General features: G+C 33.5%; 2 protein-coding genes and 1 non-coding gene across 3 annotated transcripts; 1 reads left to right on the top strand and 2 right to left on the bottom strand.

The window, feature by feature from the left end:
* Window positions 1-2,320: 2,320 nt before the first annotated feature.
* LOC122581073 (DNA mismatch repair protein PMS1) lies at window positions 2,321-8,939 on the bottom strand. Its single transcript, XM_043753216.1, has 11 exons — window positions 8,638-8,939; window positions 7,880-8,203; window positions 6,025-7,242; window positions 5,154-5,425; window positions 4,952-5,078; window positions 4,737-4,805; window positions 4,501-4,574; window positions 4,270-4,335; window positions 3,712-3,815; window positions 3,320-3,501; window positions 2,321-2,711 (listed from the first exon to the last, which is right to left on the bottom strand). The coding sequence occupies exons 1-11, from the start codon at window positions 8,884-8,886 to the stop codon at window positions 2,586-2,588; spliced, it is 2,811 nt and encodes a 936-aa protein (XP_043609151.1). The 5' UTR covers window positions 8,887-8,939; the 3' UTR covers window positions 2,321-2,585.
* Window positions 8,940-9,079: 140 nt separating this feature from the next.
* TRNAV-AAC lies at window positions 9,080-9,153 on the top strand. The gene has a single exon. It is a non-coding gene; the product is annotated as a tRNA-Val (tRNA).
* A 7,625-nt stretch (window positions 9,154-16,778) lies between these two features.
* On the bottom strand, window positions 16,779-17,435 carry LOC122580844 (translocator protein homolog). Its single transcript, XM_043752999.1, has one exon. It carries the CDS (start codon window positions 17,377-17,379, stop codon window positions 16,807-16,809), a length of 573 nt encoding a protein of 190 aa, XP_043608934.1. The 5' UTR covers window positions 17,380-17,435; the 3' UTR covers window positions 16,779-16,806.
* Window positions 17,436-21,111: the final 3,676 nt, after the last annotated feature.

Raw genomic sequence — 21,111 nt, 5'->3', positions numbered from 1 at the left:
CGTCGCCTTTATTTTCTCAGGCTTAAAAAATGGTAGTGACTAGTGACTATTTACGTCGCCGTCAACACCAACCATCCACCGGTTTGCAAATCCAAATAATATCATACAAAAACTGGAATCTCGAATATGTTGGTGTCGTCAACGTCAACTGTCAACCGTCTTCGAGATCCAAAAATTATCAAACGAAAAAAAGGGCCTTGCATGTGGTGGTGGGAAGATTGTAGCCGCAGATGATGATGGATTGATGATAATGATTGTACAAAATAAATAAAGTGGATCTCAAAAAGAAGACACCCAAAGGCCTTCCGTCGTCTTTCCTAACGAAGAATAAACACAGGGACCTTAAAATCTCTCCATGGAGAAAGTGTTGCAGGATAGAAGGGTGACTGAAGCTACCTAGTAACCGGCCTACTCTAATCTTTCCCTTGTTAGTTGTTACATTAAAATATAAACGAGGGGCTCCTATGGTAATAAACAAGGTCTTTTTTATTCTATCAAATAAGAGATTTAGTAATCCAACATATATGTCAAAAAAATTTGTTTACTTTAGTTTCTCCATCCATAGCTTTGATTAACAATCGTTTTACCTCTTCCTTCCATAGCCAAGACAAAAGATATAAACGAGTAACACATAACCATACTATGTTTAGAAGATTTTCAAAGAAAAATAATTTAGATCATAAATAGTTATGAACCATAAAGAGAAACATCCGCATGACCCCACTACGCCATGTGCGCTAATATCATTTTAGTTCTATTCTAGTATACTATAAAGCAAGTTGTATTACTTTTCGACCAATTAATACTGAATGAATATTAATGGATTTGATTGATATAATACAATTTTAAGGGGTTTTCAAAACAAATATCTAGAGGCTGATTACAAAGTGTATTAAATAGGTTTTTTTTAGAACGACAGATTCATTAAATATCTAGAGGCTGGTTACAAATATCTAGAGGCTGATTACAAAGTGTATTAAATAGTATATATTTATCATAAAATTCGGAGGAAAATTTTTGATCACGTTAATTTTTAATTAGGAAGAAAAACCTGCAACAACATGCGGGTATATTTTACTTGTTTTATCCTAGATTAACGAGTAATTGTCTATGTAGAGAGTAGAGACACGGGGGATTTACTTGGATTATAGTCGCTTCAAATTCTCCTAACAATTTCAAATTTTCAATTAAAATCAAAGTCAAAATTTAATAATCATCTTTAAATCATCAATGATGATTTTTGATTTAAGATACTTCAAATTTGACCAACTTGGTCAGTTCAAATCTTATAAATGAAGTGTCATGGTTGATAGTAGTATTTGTCATTGATCTATTGGTCTCTAGTGTAGTTTTAGGTATGTTAATGAAGAGAATATAAATTCAAGTAGCTTATTTCGAGTATTAGATTTGGGTAGCCTACTACAAAACTTATATGATAAAAATCAATGGCCTAACAATAATTCCGTAAATTATTAAATTTCTTCCTAAAATTAAACAAAACAAACCATAAATTACCATGTAGCGAGTAAGGTAGGTAATTTATGTAAGGTAACTAATGTTAAAAAGGTCGTGTAAAGTTAAAACATTTTAAAATTATGTTAAAGTGAAAATATTACTTTTCATTACTTTCAAGTCCTAAGTCCCAACAATAAAAAGTCATAAATTTTTTATTAAAAAAATATACATAGCTCAATAAGCTAGTCAAGAATGACTGATGCAAACAAGCTTCAGCCAATAAGCACTCTCAAGCTATGTAGCACCGAAACGGGTACGGTAACGGGGTACAGGAACGATACGGGATCAGGCGATGGCAAAACTAAAAAATACAAGATACAGGTACGGCAATAAAAAACATACAAATTTAAAATATATCAATTTTTTATAGACAGACTTGATACTTCAAATATTATGTATAACTGTATTTGTATAATATATGATTGATTAGTGATCACTCATCAAATGTTTAGTGTTTAATAATTGGTTTTGAAATTAAAAAAAACGAATGTTGATCAAATTGTATATAATATAGTCTGTTTGGAATACGAAAAGTCCATTAAACTCTAATATTAATTAGACTAAGTATGGAAACTTTAAAAAAACGTTTCGGTATCTATGGAAAATTCAAGGAAAAGTTTCACTCGTGTTTCGTACATGGAAATGTTTCCATGGAGTTTCTAAAACAGGTACGGCTACCTGTTTGGAGTTTCGGTGCATCATAGCTCTCTAAGTCATTTTTTTAAGATATCAAAATCTTAACATTACTATGAATGAGCAGAAATTCCCTCCTGATTTCATCAGCAGAATAACTTTGGTACTAAAATTTTTGCCAATCAGATGATACAATATACTTGCTTACTCCTGGGTAATCTACAACTATTGTTGTTCGGGAACCTAAAGCTGTTAAATTATACCGCTGGAAACATGGTGATAAATGATAAATCAGACACCAGAAGATCGTGAAACCAGCCTTCGTGAATTTTACTTGCATCCAAGCATAGCAACTTTCAAACCCCGAGAGTTTTTACACTAAACTAACATTGTACATGGGCAACGCATGGACGATTACAGGATGTCTTGTGAGTTTGTCACAAGGTTGAATCATCTACATCGGAACTTTTATGCACAGTTGTTAAATCCACTAAGTGACGCATTGTCGGTCTACCATGTGGACAATTCCATGGAGATCTTAGATCCATCAATCTCTCAACTATCTACAAGAAACACAAATATGGTAACAAATTTGTCAAGTTATGATGAAACCAAAGGGATTAATTGCATAAACAAACATAAAACTATAGCAGAAAAAGGTACTCACAATAAACTTTCGGCTGATTTTTATGTGTAACACACTTTGTACCAACAAAAAATATCAAACTTTTAAAAAATATTCATTTCGGACAATTTTCCAAACTTAACCAATTTCTAGGCGTGACAGTGCCACATAAGTGTTACGAAATTCCGATCAACATTTTAAGGGTTATTGCCTTTCTGAGGGTGCATATAAAGTGTGTTAACTGTTAAATAAAAAACTAACACAGTTGGCTACCTTTATATGCAGTAACCCCAACAAAATATTTCAAATTATATTGAGTATGTTTTATGTACTTGATAGTTTGGGCACTTCTGAATCTGGATTATGGTTTGTTTTTCATAGTTTAATCAAATTTGATAATTCTTCTCTTCCTTTCCCTAACCTCTCAGAGTGTCAATTAATGAAGGAAAATTATATAATTTTAAATTAGCAGGTTACCAAGAGGAATAGAAGAGGGAGTATATTGTTTAAACTTTAAACCATATAAGCAAAAATAAAGTGATGTACCCTTTGCATCTCATTTTTTCCAAGTGGATCTCCAATCATAACAGACGATCTGCAGGCACGTGATGCCAACATTGCACGTACTCTTGGGGGGCAAACTGAATCGGAGGTGTCCATCTTATAAGTACCCATCATTGAGCATTCTCCTTGACTATCAGTCAAAATAGATATGAGCTCCTTCACATCTGCAAAATACAGATCATATGCAAAGCTAAAATAAGAACGAGTTGAAGAATTTACGCAAATCTTTAATTCTTTTGAAGGGCTGAAGAATCTACACATATTGATGGTGTTTATCAATATTGTTTGCTAATATGGAATGAAAAAACCCTTCTAGACAACAGGTTAATCCATAACATATCATTGGGAGTCCAAGGTTCAATAAAGCACCCTACCTGTAACTCCAAAGGTTATGTTCTTACTGAAGGGAACGGCTTTTAATCTATAACGGTTCCCAGGGGGAGCATCCACATTCTCTTCCAATGAAAACCCATTTTTCCTGGACATTAAAGAGAAGAATACATATCAATAATGAATATAAAAATAAAGATCACAAGTATAACGTATTAATTTAATACTTCAAACTAATAGATTTTGTCCTTGAACTTCTAATTTGGAGCACTGAAGTCCATAAAGCTTTTCAGTCACAGCCAGATTACCGACCATCATCTTTAACCTATATTTTCTATTTCTATTTTTATTATGTAAATAAAATTCACATAAGAAAACAAAATACATATATTTATTTCTTGCAGATACTGCCTTCACCTCCTACATTATCCCACAATATCACAATCTTAATTCCAAGAACAACAATATGGATCCCGTATCAATGTTCTCTACTTTAAATTAATTAATCAACCAACATTTTGAACTAGCATAAGCTGAAACTTATTAGAAGGGGAAAGAGTAAAGCTATAAATGAAGGAGTGAGAATGGCTAGGTAAAATCACCTGATAGTATTCATGTGCATCGAGACCACCACTTCCTCTTCAGGGGATAACTCCACCACTATTGGTCTATTACATCATATTGCAGAAGAAGAGTCGTTATAATTTCCCATCAAAGAACAAATGCAAGTGCCAAGTAGAGAACTATGACTCGTGTTCGTGTACGACTTTAACATTAATTGAATATAACAAGATCTTCTTTCCACTGAACATTAAACCAAAAAAGGTCCTCACCTCAGCAAAGGTTGTTGATTCAAGATGGTTGACTGTGATAAATGCTCATAATTGTATTTCTCATCCGCAGCATGCTGGTGAGCCAAAAATGTTATTAAACTGTCAAGTACATATACATACTTGTATACTTTATACCCTGCAAGCTAGAATCTGTTCGAAGGATCTTCAAATAATATTTAGTTTTTATGTTCCTACATACATACAAAGTATAGGGAAGATGAAAAAAGATGTAAGACCTGATCCACTATAAAGAGGTCTTGATCCAACTTGCCAATGATAAATCCAAGATTGAATTGCCCAATAATCTGGAGTAATATACAAGGAACAGGAAAAATAACTTATTACATAGTTGAACCCTGCTTTATTACCATGATGAATTAAAATGAGCTACAGTTCGCTCCTTAAATTAGCTACATTTGTAGCACTTAAACAAGCAGGAAGGATAAACAACCTTCATGCGGCCAAAATCTTCCTTCTTGAATAGCTTTTCCAATTCCCTTGTTGCTGCAGACAAAGCTCGTGCCTTGGCATCTTCTTTTACCACTTGTGAAATCTCTAATGTTGCATCGGCATAGCTTCTGTAAGTAAAAAACTAAGAACAATCAAAAAGCAGTACTTTCCAATTCATCCCACCAAAAATCACAGTTTAATACCTTTTGTGCTTTGATACTTCAGATTTATTTTTGCTTGCTTGAAATGCTAATATTTTTTGGTGCCTCCACTTCTTTAGTCCCTCAAAACTGAACTTCATGGTATAACACCTCTTTGGACCAGAAGAAGACTCTAGTGTATCTGAAGCTGGCTGAGAAGAATGTAATGGAGTAGACATGTCTACTACATCTGGGGCATCATTGATATTTTTAGGAGATGAAGCATCTAATACTGGTTTTGGAGCAAGTGAAGGTGTCTCTACTGTTATTATGTCCTGGATAAGAAGCATGGTATAAAACCCATAAGATAAAAACCAATGAGAAGTAACAGAGATTATGTACTTGATTAAGCTGAGTTGAGAAATAAGCACCAACTTTCCTCAAACTTCTATTTAGGGTAATATCGTAGTTTCTCCCTCATAGAAAAGTACAGACTTTAAAGAAAAAAAAAACTCGATTTTGGTAAGTGAACTTGACGTATGAAGCTAGTAAACTGACTATCTTCGGCAACACCCACCTCCCAAATATAGAAATAACGAAAACTGTTTCTCTTGAACTATACAAAACTCAAGGTTAGTTACCCAAAATAGAAAAATAGTTATATAAAATTTAAGTTAATAACATTTAAGAGTATCAGAATACTATAATACCTAGAAAAAGCTTGGCTACCTTTACATGCAGTTAGCCCATTCAACTTTTATTGTGTTCAGCTTATTGTATGAAATAGCATGTCAATTCAATAATTAGTTGACATCGCTATGATGACATAAAAATCATGAGAGTTTCCAGCTGAGAAACATAAAAGAGGATATCCAAAGCCTTCTATAGCATGTTTAGAACGTGAGATGAACCAACAACCAAACAACTGACATACCTTGTCAACTTGTCCAAATTTTGTATTGACTTTATTAGGTGAGACATCTAATTCCATGTAGTCTTCATCCTTCATGGTACCAACGGATGGCTTTGACTCATTCCTATCAACTTCATCAGAATCATCAACCACATGAAGCTTCATTGGATTCTTTGAAAATGTAGAAGGAAAACTAGAATTTTGCTTAACTGATTGACGAAGGATGGGTCCATTTCTAAGGACCGGCACCTCAGATGAATTATTAGTGATACTTTCAAGCTTCCTCTTGTTTACGGTAACAAATGATGTAAGCCTTGACTGAATGGGACCTGAAGAACAAGGCGAATCTGTTCCTTCGGCAACAATTTTGTGCATTGTTGAGCTGTATGATGACATCTGCCGATTGTAAGTAGTGTCGTTACTTATAACTGCTTGCTTCTTACTAAAGTTCCCAGAAAAGGTATCTGCTTTCCTCATGCCATGAGATCTAAGTGTAAAATCTCTCTTTGATAAACTGTAATCTTCAACATTGATCACATTAACAGCAGGGGAGGATCTTGGTGTCTCTTCACCTTCACTTACAACACTGATTGTTTCTTTAAGTTGCTTCTCACTGCATGCTTCTTTTTTACTAGCACTTTTCTCAGGTGATACTTGTTTCTGTGAAACCTCTGAAAAAGACTTGTCACGTGGTGAACACAACTTGGTGTTCATTTCCTGGCTGATTTCCTCAGATTGTTGTACTGTGAAGCTAGCAAGATTTGGGGAATAGATCTTTAATAAAGCTTCCTTCAATGACTTCAGAAGCAAGCCTTCATCAGAGAAGAAGACTTTTCTTTTATCCGGAGTCACATTAACATCACACACATTGGTTGGAACAACAAAATTCATGATTGCGATTGGATATTGCTTTGAATTTGCAGATCTGTAAAGTTCATTCACAAGCTTACTGACCTTTGGCATGTCAACTGGTCGACCATTTACAAAAAAATACTGTCGATCACCTAAATGCCGTCCACTGCCGTTGCCAGGCTTAGAAAGAAACCCATCCACCTGGCAAGTATCTGAAATAAATAGACTCACGGATTCTAAGCAGTTAAAAGTGTTTGTGCCAAACACTGTAATGATGTTATCTTTGAGGGAACCACTTCCCTGTGTTTTAATCACTACAGTGTTTTTAGTTCTTCCAGTCGTATTTGTACAAACCAGCCGAACCCCTTTTGCAGTCAGAGCATAGGCCTGAATTACAAGAATTGTCATAAAACCAAGGTCAACTTTAGGCATCAGACATTTATTTAAAATGACTTGACCTACCAGACACTACAGATTTTCCAGAATACAAAAATATTGAAATGATAGACCATGCCCCTTTCTAAAGATGAATAATGTATACTCATAACTACCTAGAAACATCGATATGATAGAAATTTTATCTGAATTTGAATAAAAGCAATCAAAAAGTAACAAGATTCACATTCTTACATACCCAGAGTAAACAGAGTCCGCAAGATTCAGCAACAATTTTGGATCAGTCCTAGTACTAATCAGAACATGATAGTAGAGTAAAATACAATGAAAAGTTTGTCATCTATATACACATTGATTTTCTATGCAAGATAACACTAGATATCTAAAGAATGAGAAGCAAGATGAGCATCAGAATAGCATCCAGGGTAACTTACATATCTAGCCTAAATATACATCATCCATGACAGCCATCTATGGGAATGGTAAACTTGACAATTGTAAATGAAGAAAGAAAACAAGTACTATATGATCTATGCACAATTAAGAAAATTTTCCAAAGGAGCTATAAGTAGAATATAGATATCATCAATAAGCGGCAAAAAATAAAAAATTAGGACAAAAAGCTCACATTGAGTAAAGAGATCAACTTGCCATACTCTTTCCGAATGTTACGGTGGAACTCTTTACATCTCACAGGCAAGTTAGAAAACAAATTCTTCACAGTAACAGTTGTACCAACTTGTCGTGCCGTCTTTTTCTCATCAGTAAGCACACCCGACCGGTCAAAAGTCAAATGCGTCGCAACTTTTTCATTCTTCGTTCTCGTTTCAACTGTCAAATCTCCCAAGTTACACAAAGCACTAAGAGCTTCACCTCTAAACCCGAAAGTCGTCAACGATTGAAGGTCAGGGAAATCCGTTAGTTTTGACGTATGATGCTTAAGCGCTAAAACCTACCACAATATCAACAGTTTATACAGCATCAACAAACTTGACACACTAAATCACTAATTAATGGTTATAGACATAAAGTCATACAAGAACCATATACTTTCACCTTAAGTTTTCAACTTATGATCTGTTTTCGTAAATTAAAGTTCTTTTTCCATATCTAGTAATTACAGGTTCTTATTTACCTTTTCTGCAAAATTTCTTATATTTAGACAAAACTAAAAAGGGTAATGGAGGGAACCCTAGCCCCGATACCACAATTAGATACCCATCGACCCACCCCGTATGAGCCATATGATGCCGGTAAAATACCTCCATCCTAATCCCCCACATGATCTGGGCACCCATATAGGAAAATGGATATCAAACTATATATGAAATTCCATAAACTATGGTTAAAGGGACACTATGCTAGTATATATATATGTATATATACCTTGAAGTTGTTTGGGGAAATGCCGCAACCGTTATCGACAACTTGAAACGATTCCTGGCCGTATTCTTTCAAGCCGATTTCGATACTGGAAGCACCGGCATCCAAGCTGTTCTCAACTAACTCCTTAACAGCAGAAGGGAGGTCCAAAATCACTTGACCTGAACAGATTCTATGAATAGCATTCTTGTTTATCGGTTTTATAATAATTGATGCAGGCGGTGGTGATCTCACTGACCTGCTGCTTTCCATTTTTTTTTTAAAAAAAACTTAACCAAATTGCTGTCTGATTTAATTAACTTTTTATTTTGTTGTTGAATGATTTATGAGAAATTGGGGGGATTTTTTGGAGCCCTAGTTATTTAACAGCGATGTTTTGCCGCCAAAATGAAGGTGTAAATTTAGTGTGTTTATAGTTGATGGAAGGAGGCCGTATAACAACAGCGGTTTCGTGGTGTAGTTGGTTATCACGTCAGTCTAACACACTGAAGGTCTCCGGTTCGAACCCGGGCGAAGCCATTAGTTTTTTTTTTTTTTTCAGAAACAATTCATTAGCAATAGTGAGGGATATTGTCCGATAACTTTGAATCTTTTGATACAATCGCTATTACGAGTAGTTGTTAGGTAAATCTGACCCAAAACTCTCGATACCTTCAGCCCATTTTTTCAATGCCGTCCTTGATAAAAAAAAAAAAAAACATTTAAATTTGATGGAAAAACCAATAAAAAATAGTTTTTTTATTCAAAGTTCTTAATGAGGGGAACCTATTTAAGTTTAGTTTATTAAAAGAATTTATTTTCTAAAAATTTCTCAATAAAGGTAATGTTAGTTTTTATCGTTAAATGTTATGTCACCATGCCAAGTCACTAGAATGGGTTACGTGGACATCTGAGTGGGAATGAGAATACACTACAACTTCTTTTTTGTCAATGTTCAACAATGCCTAATCGAATACAGAACCTACTTCAACATTGAAGAATAGTTAGAAAGAAAAAATATTGTTATTGTTGTCATCTCCTCCATAACTATATAGTCGGCATCTCCACCAACACTAGTCTGATGCCCGCTAGCCATCTCCACCACCACACTGCGGCATGCTCTTCACTCTACTCCGTTGTATTTCTAGATCTATGTGTGTATGTGTGTGTGTGTCTATATGTATAGTTTTATATATACGTAGATGTAGATCTACCACCATTATACTGTCAGCCATGTCCAGCACCACTACACCGCCGACCATCTCCACCACTACACTACCGACCATATCAGCATATTAGGATTAATCTTCATTGGTTTCTTCATATCAACGGAAATAGAGGACTTTAATTGCACCTTATCTAATTGCAACCATAATAGGATATTAAATAAACAATGGAATCCCCATCCATCACGATCTGATGAATGAGTTATTAATTGTATAGTAAACAATGAGATGGATAAGAATTGAATACAATTATTAGTTGAAATAAGATCGAGTAAAGCGGAGGAGCCTCCAATAAAGCTAAATTATGGCCCACCCAAAAAAATCCAATCAAAAATCACCACCGGTCCAATACGATATAATTTAGTGGGAATGAAAACCGCAAATCGCCGAAACCCTTTTGTCGGACTTCACCACGATTCAATTACTTAGTTTTCTCCTTCATTTATGTTTATACTCGTATATATGAGAGATATCCATGTAAGCCTTTTTAATGAGGCGGCATGATGACGTAATATTTAACGGATGACTAACGAATAAAATTAACGACATTACCTTTATTGAGATATCTTTAGAAATGAAATCCTTTTAATAGATGAAACGTAAGTATATTCCTCTTATTATGAATTTTGAGTAAAAATATTACCTTTTTATTGAATTTTCCCTAAATTTTACTATATTTTTTGCCGCATATGGATGCATATCATATAGAGAAGTTCCTTTGTTTTCTATTATGTTGGTGAAATAATGCCGTATATGGATGCATATCATATAGAGAAGTTCCTTTGTTTTCTATTATGTTGGTGAACTAAGGAAACAGACTATATATACGATGACTAAAACCGTAATCATATATGTTAGTCTATTAGTTCAAGAAAAAAGCTATATATATTGAAGATAAAATTGTTACAAAATAATGATTACATATAATACTTTTTTGTTTGGCGTCGTATCATGTAGTATCTTGTATTAGTTAGTTTCTTACTAGCAATTTTCTCTATTATTAATAAAAATATTAATTGTTGTTCAAAAAAAAAAAACATATTATACTTTTTTCATATCTAACATTTACGAAGACTTGTAAAACTTACAAATTTTTAAAGATTGTAATATAAAAAGAGCCAAGTAAACTGTAAAAGTCTACTTATGATTAATATTAACATCTGCCTATTGTTGAATTAGAAATCACTATTAATAAGAATAAAACTATGAGAATTGACTACCTGATTTTTAACATATTTACTAGACATGTGACGCATCTTACTCATGTTATAACCTTTTCTCTTTGTGCCCCCTACTCACCAAAATTTTGGATCTGTCTCTAGGTGACAAGATATGAGTATTGTTAATGATAGTTGGTGTAGAGGAGATGTGAAGGTGAAAAGATATGAGTATTGTTAATGATAGTTGGTGTGAGGGGATGTGAAAGAGGTAAAGATAGGTCTATTTGTTTTTTTATATTAAATGTATTATTTTGTTTGGGTATATAGTAGCCTAGTAGGTATTATGCGGTATTAAATCTAAAGGTGAATGATGATATGTGCTTATTTTTTTAATAAAAATTGTCAGTATATTAAATTTATAAAGTAAACAAGAAATGTGTCTTAACTGATACACACTAACGAGCAGTAACTCATTCATTTGTAGTTAGTTAGTCGGTAAGTTCATGGTCATTCGTAGGGACACTTACAATACCTAAATCTAGTAATGTGTGTAATTATAAAGCAGTAGTGGGTTGTCACGATTTTAATTAAACTAAAAAACATAAAAGTAAAAGTAAATAAGGTCGCAAGTGCTTGGTGTATCGAAAAGTCCGTCTAGTGCCTAAAATACGAGAACAGTCATATTAAAATTATACTTGTTTGGAAATCAGATCGCATGCATAACGATGGTCTATTACTATAGTTTTAATGTTGGACTTTTGAAAGACTTTTTCACGATTTAGATCCTAGATATATTCACCAAATCAATTTAGTAGATATCATAGTTATATTATGATACATGAGATTAGGGAATTTCCATCCAATTACTTTTTTTTTCTTTTTCCTTTCATAGTTATATTCAGTTTACCCTTTAAAAATATCCTCGCTAAATTCTACAATTAAGCATTATTCGGTTCAAGCCTATGTTTACGATTTACTTAGACATTGTGATCTAGATATTGTCTCCATATCATTAGCACTTCTCAGACATTATAAGCATCATCCTCATCTAGTTCTAATTATATCAATTATGGATTCACTAGCTTGAGTAGATTCACTTTTACAACTAATTATAAACCGATTAGCCATTTTCCGTCTACAGATTATTAAATCCTAATGACTAAGTATAGATAGATCATGTCAAAAATAAACCATAGATATAAAATTAGTAATAATATTAAAAACTAGATAACGATGAATCATTGATAAACATAAACACAATTCAACATATCTAAAAACAAAGTAAAAAGATGGTCTACATATCACATCATCCAAACAAGTATTAATCTACTAGTTAGACGTAATTAAAGGAATAACAAAGTCCATATATGTAAAAGGACATTGTTTACCAATTGAAAGTAAAGAAAGATAAAGATCCTATGTTGAAGATCTGTAGATCAACAGGTGTTTGGAAGTCCAAAATCCCCTTAAAAGCATCTGATTTTCAACCTAGAATGTAGGGTTTTTGTCTGACAGGTTAATTGTCCTGTCTCTAGAAAGTGAAGGTTTAATCGTTTATTTATAAGGCAAAAGTCGGTTCAGCCACCGCCTTGACAAGCGTTGCTTATCGAGGGATGAGTGATTTATTTATGACTTTATATATATCTTTTGATCGTGTTTTAATGCTAAAATGAGTTTATATATGTAAACTTTTGGTACTTAATGAGATTTAATATTAACACAGGTTCACGAGAGATGCGAATGAGTGTAAATGTCATCTACCAACTCAAACTGAATGCCAAAGGACTTTACAAGACACAAGACGGTGAAACGAACGTAAAACGAAAATATTTGGAGTTTCATAGAAACCAACGCCGCTCGTCAGCATGACGAGCGTCCCCCCTTATTCTAGTAGCCACAAGCGCCGCTCGTAGCCCCTCACGAGCGCCGCCCGTGGCCCTGAAGTCTAAATCGACCATTTTCACTATAAATAGAAAAAAAATCCTCAGACGTTAGAGAGCAGTTTTTTCAGCCACCGGATGCTACACACAAACTTCAGGTTGAATTTTAGAGCTTTCTAAGAGGACTTTGGATTTTGAAACACCTCTTAATCTTTATCTTTAACCTAGATCTTCATTCTCTTTATCTTTTTATTTTTGGTAAATAATGTCTTTCATCTTTTCAGACTTTGTGATTTCATTAATAAAGTCAGGCTAGTAGGCTGAATACTTCTTTAGATTGATATGATCATTAGACTTTTATTTGTTCTATTTAATAATTAGATATTTAGATCCGTTGGATTGTGTTTATTGTTTACCGTAGATTCATGATTGACCAGATTTTCACATTGTTATTGGTTTTATATCTCAGTATGTTAATTTATTTTTGATTGATGTGTCAATAGTCTTTCAGTAGGATTAATATACTCGAGACTGAAAATTAGGGGTGTTTAAAACTATCCGTATTCGAATCTATTATCCGAAATCCTAAAAATCCGATCTGATTTTATCCGAAAAGTCGGATATCCGACTTTGAACACTCCTACTGAAAATACTAATCAATCTATAATTAATAGTAAAAGATGATTATACTCTAGCGAGCAAATCCAGAACCAATAAATTAGAACTAGTTGAACATGATGTTTAACAATGCCATACGCGATCTAATAGCATCGAAATGTGCACTATGACCACCAGAGATAATTAATACACAGTGCCTGACTTAAAATCTGAGTATAACTAAAAGTAAATCATAAACACTACCTTGAACTAGGGATGAGCACGGGTTAAAAACCGGCCCAACCCGGCCCGAACAGTCAAGACCCGTGACCCGAAAATGCATAAAAAATGGAACCGAGACCCGGCCCATTGATCCCCTGGGCGTGTCGGTTCGGGCCTGGGTTTAACCGGGTCGGGTTCGGGTTTTAATGGGTGACCCGAAATATGTTATGAATCAACATCTTTTTATCTTCTCCAATAGTTTTGAACAATGAGTAGTAACAATCTTCAAAAGCAGCTTTGCATCCTCGTATATTTCTAGTTATATAAGGTAGATATACAAGATATATACACTATATATATATAACATAAAAGAGACTATCGTTGTGATGGTGTTGATGGAAATGATGAAGAGCACCGGAGATGGAGATGAGGGTGTTAATGACGATGATGAAGAGTATATATATCATTACATATTTTTGCTGTGAAGAATCAAGATTGGAAAGCAAAAAGGTGTTGCCTCATGTGAGTGAGAGAAAAAATATATCAATTAAAATATACATGTAAAGTGGTGTAGCAGAAGATTTGGCCATATAATATCGAATAAAAACTAAAGTGGTGTCACATCCAATAGATGCAAGTGTTGATGAAGTACACGTACTATATATATAATAATGTTAAATACATATATGGAGCATTGTAGTGTCACATCTATGTAAAGTAATCTTGCAGGCTTTATCATATACATGCTTTATCATATACTTTCGGGTTTCTTCGGGTTTGACCGGGTTTGAATCAGCCAGACCCGAAAACCGAAAATCCACTAAAACCTGAAGCGTGACTCGGCCCGTTGACGGGTCGGTTTGGGTCGGGTACGGTCAGGTCTAAGACGGGTCACGAGTTTTCGGGTCTTTTGCTCATCCCTACCTTGAACTATAATGCTTAGCAGTGAATCTAGCAAGAATTTGAAATATTTAAAGATCAGATAGTTTTTAAATTTGATAGTGATTTTATAGATATAAAAAAAAACGACTAAGTGATAGAAAAAATAATTTCAGTGATTATAAAATGTAATAGATGAAAATTTTGATAATTTGTTAATATTAAAGTTTATTTTTAAAAAGATAAAAATGAAAATAATAAAAAGTAAAAATTGTAGTTAATTTATAAAAGATGTGAAGTGTATATAATCTTAAGGTTATAATGAATGTCAAGTATACTCTCACCTTTCTCAACTTTTTAATTAATTATATGATAGATATATGAGTTACACCTTTCTCAACTTTTTAATTATATGATAGATAAGATATATGAGTTATTTAGGTGGGTTGTTGAAGTATAGAACCCATCTAACAAACCAACCACCCCAAAATTGTATCTTTTTGTCCCTCAAAGCTTCTAAGCGTTGGCCTGTTATGGTTTAAGAACCCACGCCTAAGAGTACGGACTAGCAAAAACAGAAAGCCCATTTAAACCAATTGATATTAACTATTTAGTATTCTGATATCCGACAAATTTATTAAACACGGAATAATGTTTTGCCAAGTATTAATATTAATAGATTTAATTATGATTTTTAAACACCAGCCCTCCTGTATAACTATTTGTAGGAGTTTCGCTTATAAGTCTCCATGACTTGAGTTCGAAACCAGGGTTGGTATCTATTTATAAAAGCGTGATAATCCTTTCAATACCTTCTTTTTTTCAACAACTTTCAAGGAAAGTAGAGAGAATATTTATATTAATCTTTTATTTATTTATATAAAGTATTAAACGTGATCCATCGATGATGTTGATACTGTTGGAAATAACAGTATAATAACAATATGTAATTCCTTAAATATATATATATTATATATATATATATATATTACAATACGATTAAATAATGATAAAAGGAATTAAAGAAGAACAGAATGGAGGAACTAAATAAAAGAGGCAATTTGAAAGGTTCCTGCAAAACAAGAAAATGTAATAATAATAAGTAGAACCGGGCTTGTGTTTGACACAATTCCCTTAAACAGATTCGCCGTCTGTTCCCAGGGTACACCGGTCAAAAGCAGCGTACTGCCGGACGTTGAACACTTGCCTGAAAGACGAACGGAGCACAGGGATGGTTGCTGTTTCGTGACCGAAGTTGTAGTGAATGTGTGTGTGGTATGAACGAAATGTATTGTTGTTGTTGTATCTTTCAAGTCCCTGATAGGACCTTATATACACAAAATTGTAACTCCAAATAATTAACTAGCACTAATGGTGAGTTAATTATTTATCAGTTTCATGAGTTACAAAACTGATACTTATGATATCAGTTTCAGGAGTTTCAAAAGCTTCTTCTAGATCATTCTTGAACGGGTCAAAAACCGGGTCGGGTTTATTTCGGGTCGCAGCAAAAAGGAGCCCCGCACGGGCCCCAGTTTTTCGAGCTGCATTCGTGTCCGCAGGTACACGCATTGGTTCAGAGAATTTTGACCCAAAAACCCGTTTTCTGCACCCCCTGCGCGCGGGTAGAAGCCAGAGTAAAACACAACACAAGATCTTGACATAACTTAGAAACCTTCACTTATAAACTAGTAAAAGTTTATATCCCACACCAATGTAGGACAAAGCTTTTCCAACTCCAACTTATGCACCAAACACACAACTTTGAGACTCGATATCTCATTCACCTTTAACCCAATTTGGACGCATCTTAGTTTGTTACGTAGCCTTGGCCAGAGACTACAAAACCCACTAAACGGTTCGCAATATATGTCACACGACTATATATTTATTGATGTCCAAAGTGGTGAAAAAATGCACTTTTTCACAACAGATACTTCAGTTTTTTCAAATTTTTCCCAAGGCATGTTTCGAACAACTCCACCTCATTATACAAAAACAGTCATTAAACGTGAATTACGTTCTTTCGTTAATAATCTGTGTTAGTAATATTCATCAAAGTACACGGCATGTAATAAAATAATACATACAGAAACGTTCACTAGCACAAACGTTATTTTCACATTAAAAAAAAGAATCAAAATACACACAGTTAGTGATACAAAAGCATAAACTTCTATACGTACATAAAAACTGTTACCTTCACATAGTATTATATATATAGATGGATTAAACAACAAAATACAAGTTTACAAGTGTTAAAAAACTAGACCAAACCAAACAAAGTTTAACCAAATCACCAGCAGTCCGGTTCACTCGTCCAAACATCTTGTAACAATAAAACAAACTAGTAAAATGACCCAAACACACAAACAACCCGGTTCGGGCCGCTTCCATTTTGAAAAAAACCGGGTCCCAAGCCAAACTTAACCCAAGTTGGCTCAAATAAACCCCCATTGCACTTGGGTTTTCATGAAACCCACCTTCGGCCCAAACTAACCAAGCTGACAAGCCCATAACAAAAGATGAAGATATACATGTTAAATGCAAAGCCCACAAGGGTGGAACCCAAAAGGGCTTATCAATAGCCCTGTAAGCTCGGTTCCACCCAAAAAGAGCCACGTTGGCCAAGGTTAGAATCAATGGGACCATGATTCCTATTGCGAGTGACCGCATGCCTCGTCGTGGTATCGACGAGGGTTGTGATTTTTGGGTTCTTGTTTTGGTGTTGATGTCATTGTCTTGTGGTGTTGGTTGTTGGTCTTTTACTCTTTGTTTTAGCTCTTGGGTTGTAGAGTCCATGGAAATAAGATACAGATTTTTTTTCGTATGTATTTTGTTGAGATGTGAAGATGAGTTTATTTTATACTTTTGTTACTAATTACTCGTAAAAAGGTCTTTGTGGTTTTTATAGGTGTTATAGTGGGAGATGGAGTGACACGTGTAAAGAAAAGTGGTGAGTAGTGAAACATGAGATGAGGATTTGACACGTAGTGGAGTACAGGTGCCACGTGTGTTCGTATGATGTGTGGTCAAGTATTTTATCCATTTGAGTGCTTGCTTGTGGGTGAAGTGAAGATCGGCCCAATGTTTTAGCTCGGTGAGATAATGACCAATTGACCATCTATCTATCTATGAGGAGTAATATACAAATAGAAATGCTTTAAATCACGTGTAATATATTTTGCCATTTTGGCTTCTTGTGGCTTTGTTAAATACAAACCTTTCAAAAAAAGGTTCTGTCGAGTATATCAGTATATGATATGAAGAGAAAAAAAACGTTCAAAAAAAGTATATGATATGAAGAAACAATTTTGCTTGCGATTATGAAGTGTGTTGTTAAATATAAAAGATGTGGTTAACTAGTTATTAGTAGTCCTTAAACATTAATTTAATGGTTAAAAGGTCAGCTTTCATTCAAGCAAGGGCGGTTCCATGTGTATGTTAACTAGGTACGTTAAATTGGAATTTTTTTTAACAAGCATATAGAAGATTATGATTGGACACATGTTATCTAAGAGCTTGGACCTAGGTAAATATGAAATAAGTCTTTTAAAACATTTGAAGTCATAAGTTATAATTAGATACACTTAGTTTAGTTTTTGTTAGTAGATTTGTTAGTTATAAAATATAAAAGTGTAGAAAGATACATGAGCTCTATTTCTAATTTTAATGCTTCATTAGTAGCATACCAACAAACTTTTAAAGTTTTAGTCACTCTTCTTTCATTTTCAATTCAAAATGTCTAATCTTTATAACACTAAACTTTTAATAAATAAAAAATTCGAGCAATGATATTGTGTAATTATAATACCCCAACAACTAATTTTAGCAAGATTTCAATGTAGACGTGAGAGGAAACTTGAAATCGGGAGGAATGAGGAACCAAAAAAGATTTACCAATAATCAAATCCTATAGTAAAATTGTACAATAATAAAAACTCATTTCATTTCTTCGTAGTTAAGATAGTAGTCTTAATAAAAATTGAATTAATGTCATGACAAAGTAGAACCTAAGAATCTAATGTGAGTTTCGCTTAATTGTTAATATGTGCTTTGTGAAAAAACTCGCTTTGTGAAACAATCCAATTTAATACATATGATGTTTCGTGAAAGCCCGACCTGACACGTTATTGAATACGGACAAAAAAAATTTTTTTTTGCCCAAACTAAATTTAGACACGCGTGGTATTCATTCCTAGATCCGCCACTGCATTTAAGAGGTTTTGTATTCAAACCTTGGGGAAGATATAAGAAGACCATTGATAAGATTAAGCATTAGTTCAATAGTTGAAAGGTCATCCTCCATTCAAAAGGTCTAGTGTTTAAGTCTTGAGGTGGACATAAGAAGTCCCTTAATGAGGGCTTGACTTGGGTATATCCAGGTTCAAGTCTGAGGGAACATAGTTTATCTCTATTAGTAGGGGGTTTTCCTCCTATCGAGTATTTAAAATAGACATTTCTACTTTAATGAAGCTCTTTAGCATGTACCCCGTTAAGACAATGTATGCTAAACCTTTCGCTATCAAATTACGACACGAAGTTTTCATGAAATTCATCTTTCAAAAAATAAAATAAAAATAACGACTAGTTGTTAGCTAGATACTAATGATAACTTTTAAAAATACGGTAAACTAGTTAATGATCCTGGGTGTTGCCTCGGGAGACATAACCTTGTTTTCCGAAACCTTATACAAATTGTTTCGCGTTGCATTTGGAAATGTGTCGTCGTGTACAAATGTAATATATAGTAATTGTTTACATAATCAATATCTTGGATAGTTGAAGGAATAAACAATCTTAATCATGGAGCAATATATGATTAATTGAAGAAAAAAAATGTGATAGCGGAAAAAAAAAATGGAAACGCATAAAATATATACTATCATATGTGAAATACAAAAAAAATTTGAAAAGTACTATATGAATCATTGTAGATAAACAATAGACAAATGAATGTGGTTGCCATATAACTTTAGCCAAAAACAACTAAAAACGACAGTTTAGGTAAAAGATAAAATATATGTCTAAAAGCAAAAACCAAAACACAAAACAAAAATATAAACACAAATGAACACGTAATAACATTATTCAAAGTTTTATGTAAAAAAAAAGACATAGTAAATTTATACAATTAGTTTTACAAAATAAATGACAAATTAAAACAACCACTATATAATAAATAGTAAAAGCGAAAAAAACATAAAAAATAATGACTGCCTATTTAAAAGCATAAGCTAATTAAAAAAAGTCTGAAGTGGCAAAAAGAAGTGAAATGACATAAGTATACGAACCATCCAAGCCATTCTTGTAAAGTTGTATAAAGCATAGAGACCTTTCACGAAACTAAACAAAAATTTTTATTAAAAAAAAAAAAGAAAAAGTTGGCACGCAAAAATTATATAATATATATATATATACACGTGGTTAGGGGTATTAACAGAGAATTTTTGAAGTGTACATAGATCAAATGATTATCCACTAAAATTATAAAATTTACAAACCATGCAGAACACCTGTGCTACCTACTATCAATTTAAGTCTTGACAATAAAATAACTTTAAAGAATCACATTTTATTTTTCTTATTTAAATCCCTTACGAGTCTTTTCAGCTAACCAAAGTAGATCAAAAAGTATATATGATATTTAACCTTAAGAGAGATAAGAACCTTTTCTTTAAAAAATAAATAAGTTAGAACTTTGTCTTTTATCCTGTTTTTATAGGGGAGGAGGAGCATACAATCAATTTTACCTACATTCCGATTCCTAATCATGGATGAGCCTCCTTGAACTTCCAATTGAGTACTTTAGCAGGAGGGTTCTTACTAGAATTGGTAATAAAGTGGGTATAACAGTGCGAGTCGCCGAACATACATCAAGAAAGACATGGGGAAAATTTGCACGCATAAGCGTTGAAATGAACTTGAACAAATCTTTGGTCCCTAAAGTTCAATTAGATTAGAAAAAGGACTAAACAACATATAGGAACATCATCAAAGTGATTACAAAGAGAAATGGAATGAGCGTCTGCCTCGGATTGTGCTTGATGCTCTTCATTGAATACTTATACTTATGTTCATATTGCTTTCGTCACTTGTCATTCAGGCACCGGTATCTGTAAATCAACTCCACTATTTCTTATACCTGGCACTAGTCAAATTGTATCTCAGTTCATGGCATGTTAAAATGACTCTATCTGCTTATAGTCATTCCTGGACTCGGTGCACCAAACCTGCACTCAAGAATAGTAATGCTTTGAAAAAGGCGTGATGAGTGAAGGACGAAGATTGAACTCGCACGTGGTAGATTCACAATCAAAAGTATACAATTTTAAAAATAATATGAGCAAGAAACATAACAACAATACACACATATGAAGTCTAATATGATATCAACCTTCCAGATAGATTTTTAGCCTTCATTTAATTTAAAGTCTCTCGAACTTAATCGAGCTTGATATCTAAAACTTTATATGAAGATTATTTAGCTTTCATTTAATTCAAGTTTTTAAAACTATTGACTTTCTGGATAGA

This window comes from Erigeron canadensis, chromosome 9 (genome assembly GCF_010389155.1).
Source record: "Erigeron canadensis isolate Cc75 chromosome 9, C_canadensis_v1, whole genome shotgun sequence".
Taxonomy (NCBI): domain Eukaryota; kingdom Viridiplantae; phylum Streptophyta; class Magnoliopsida; order Asterales; family Asteraceae; genus Erigeron; species Erigeron canadensis.
This window is presented reverse-complemented; position numbering and strand designations above follow the sequence as displayed.

What these genes read in the sequence shown, in the direction of transcription:
- LOC122581073 (XM_043753216.1), bottom strand. Translation starts at nt 8,886, where the DNA reads ATGGAAAGCAGCAGGTCAGTGAGATCACCACCGCCTGCATCAATTATT. An exon ending in AATTTGGACAAGTTGACAAG is followed by an intron (nt 5,426 to 6,024) that starts GTATGTCAGTTG and finishes CTTCTTATCCAG; the next exon opens with GACATAATAACAGTAGAGAC. An exon ending in AAGATTTTGGCCGCATGAAG is followed by an intron (nt 4,806 to 4,951) that starts GTTGTTTATCCT and finishes ATATTACTCCAG; the next exon opens with ATTATTGGGCAATTCAATCT.
- LOC122580844 (XM_043752999.1), bottom strand. Translation starts at nt 17,379, where the DNA reads ATGGACTCTACAACCCAAGAGCTAAAACAAAGAGTAAAAGACCAACAA.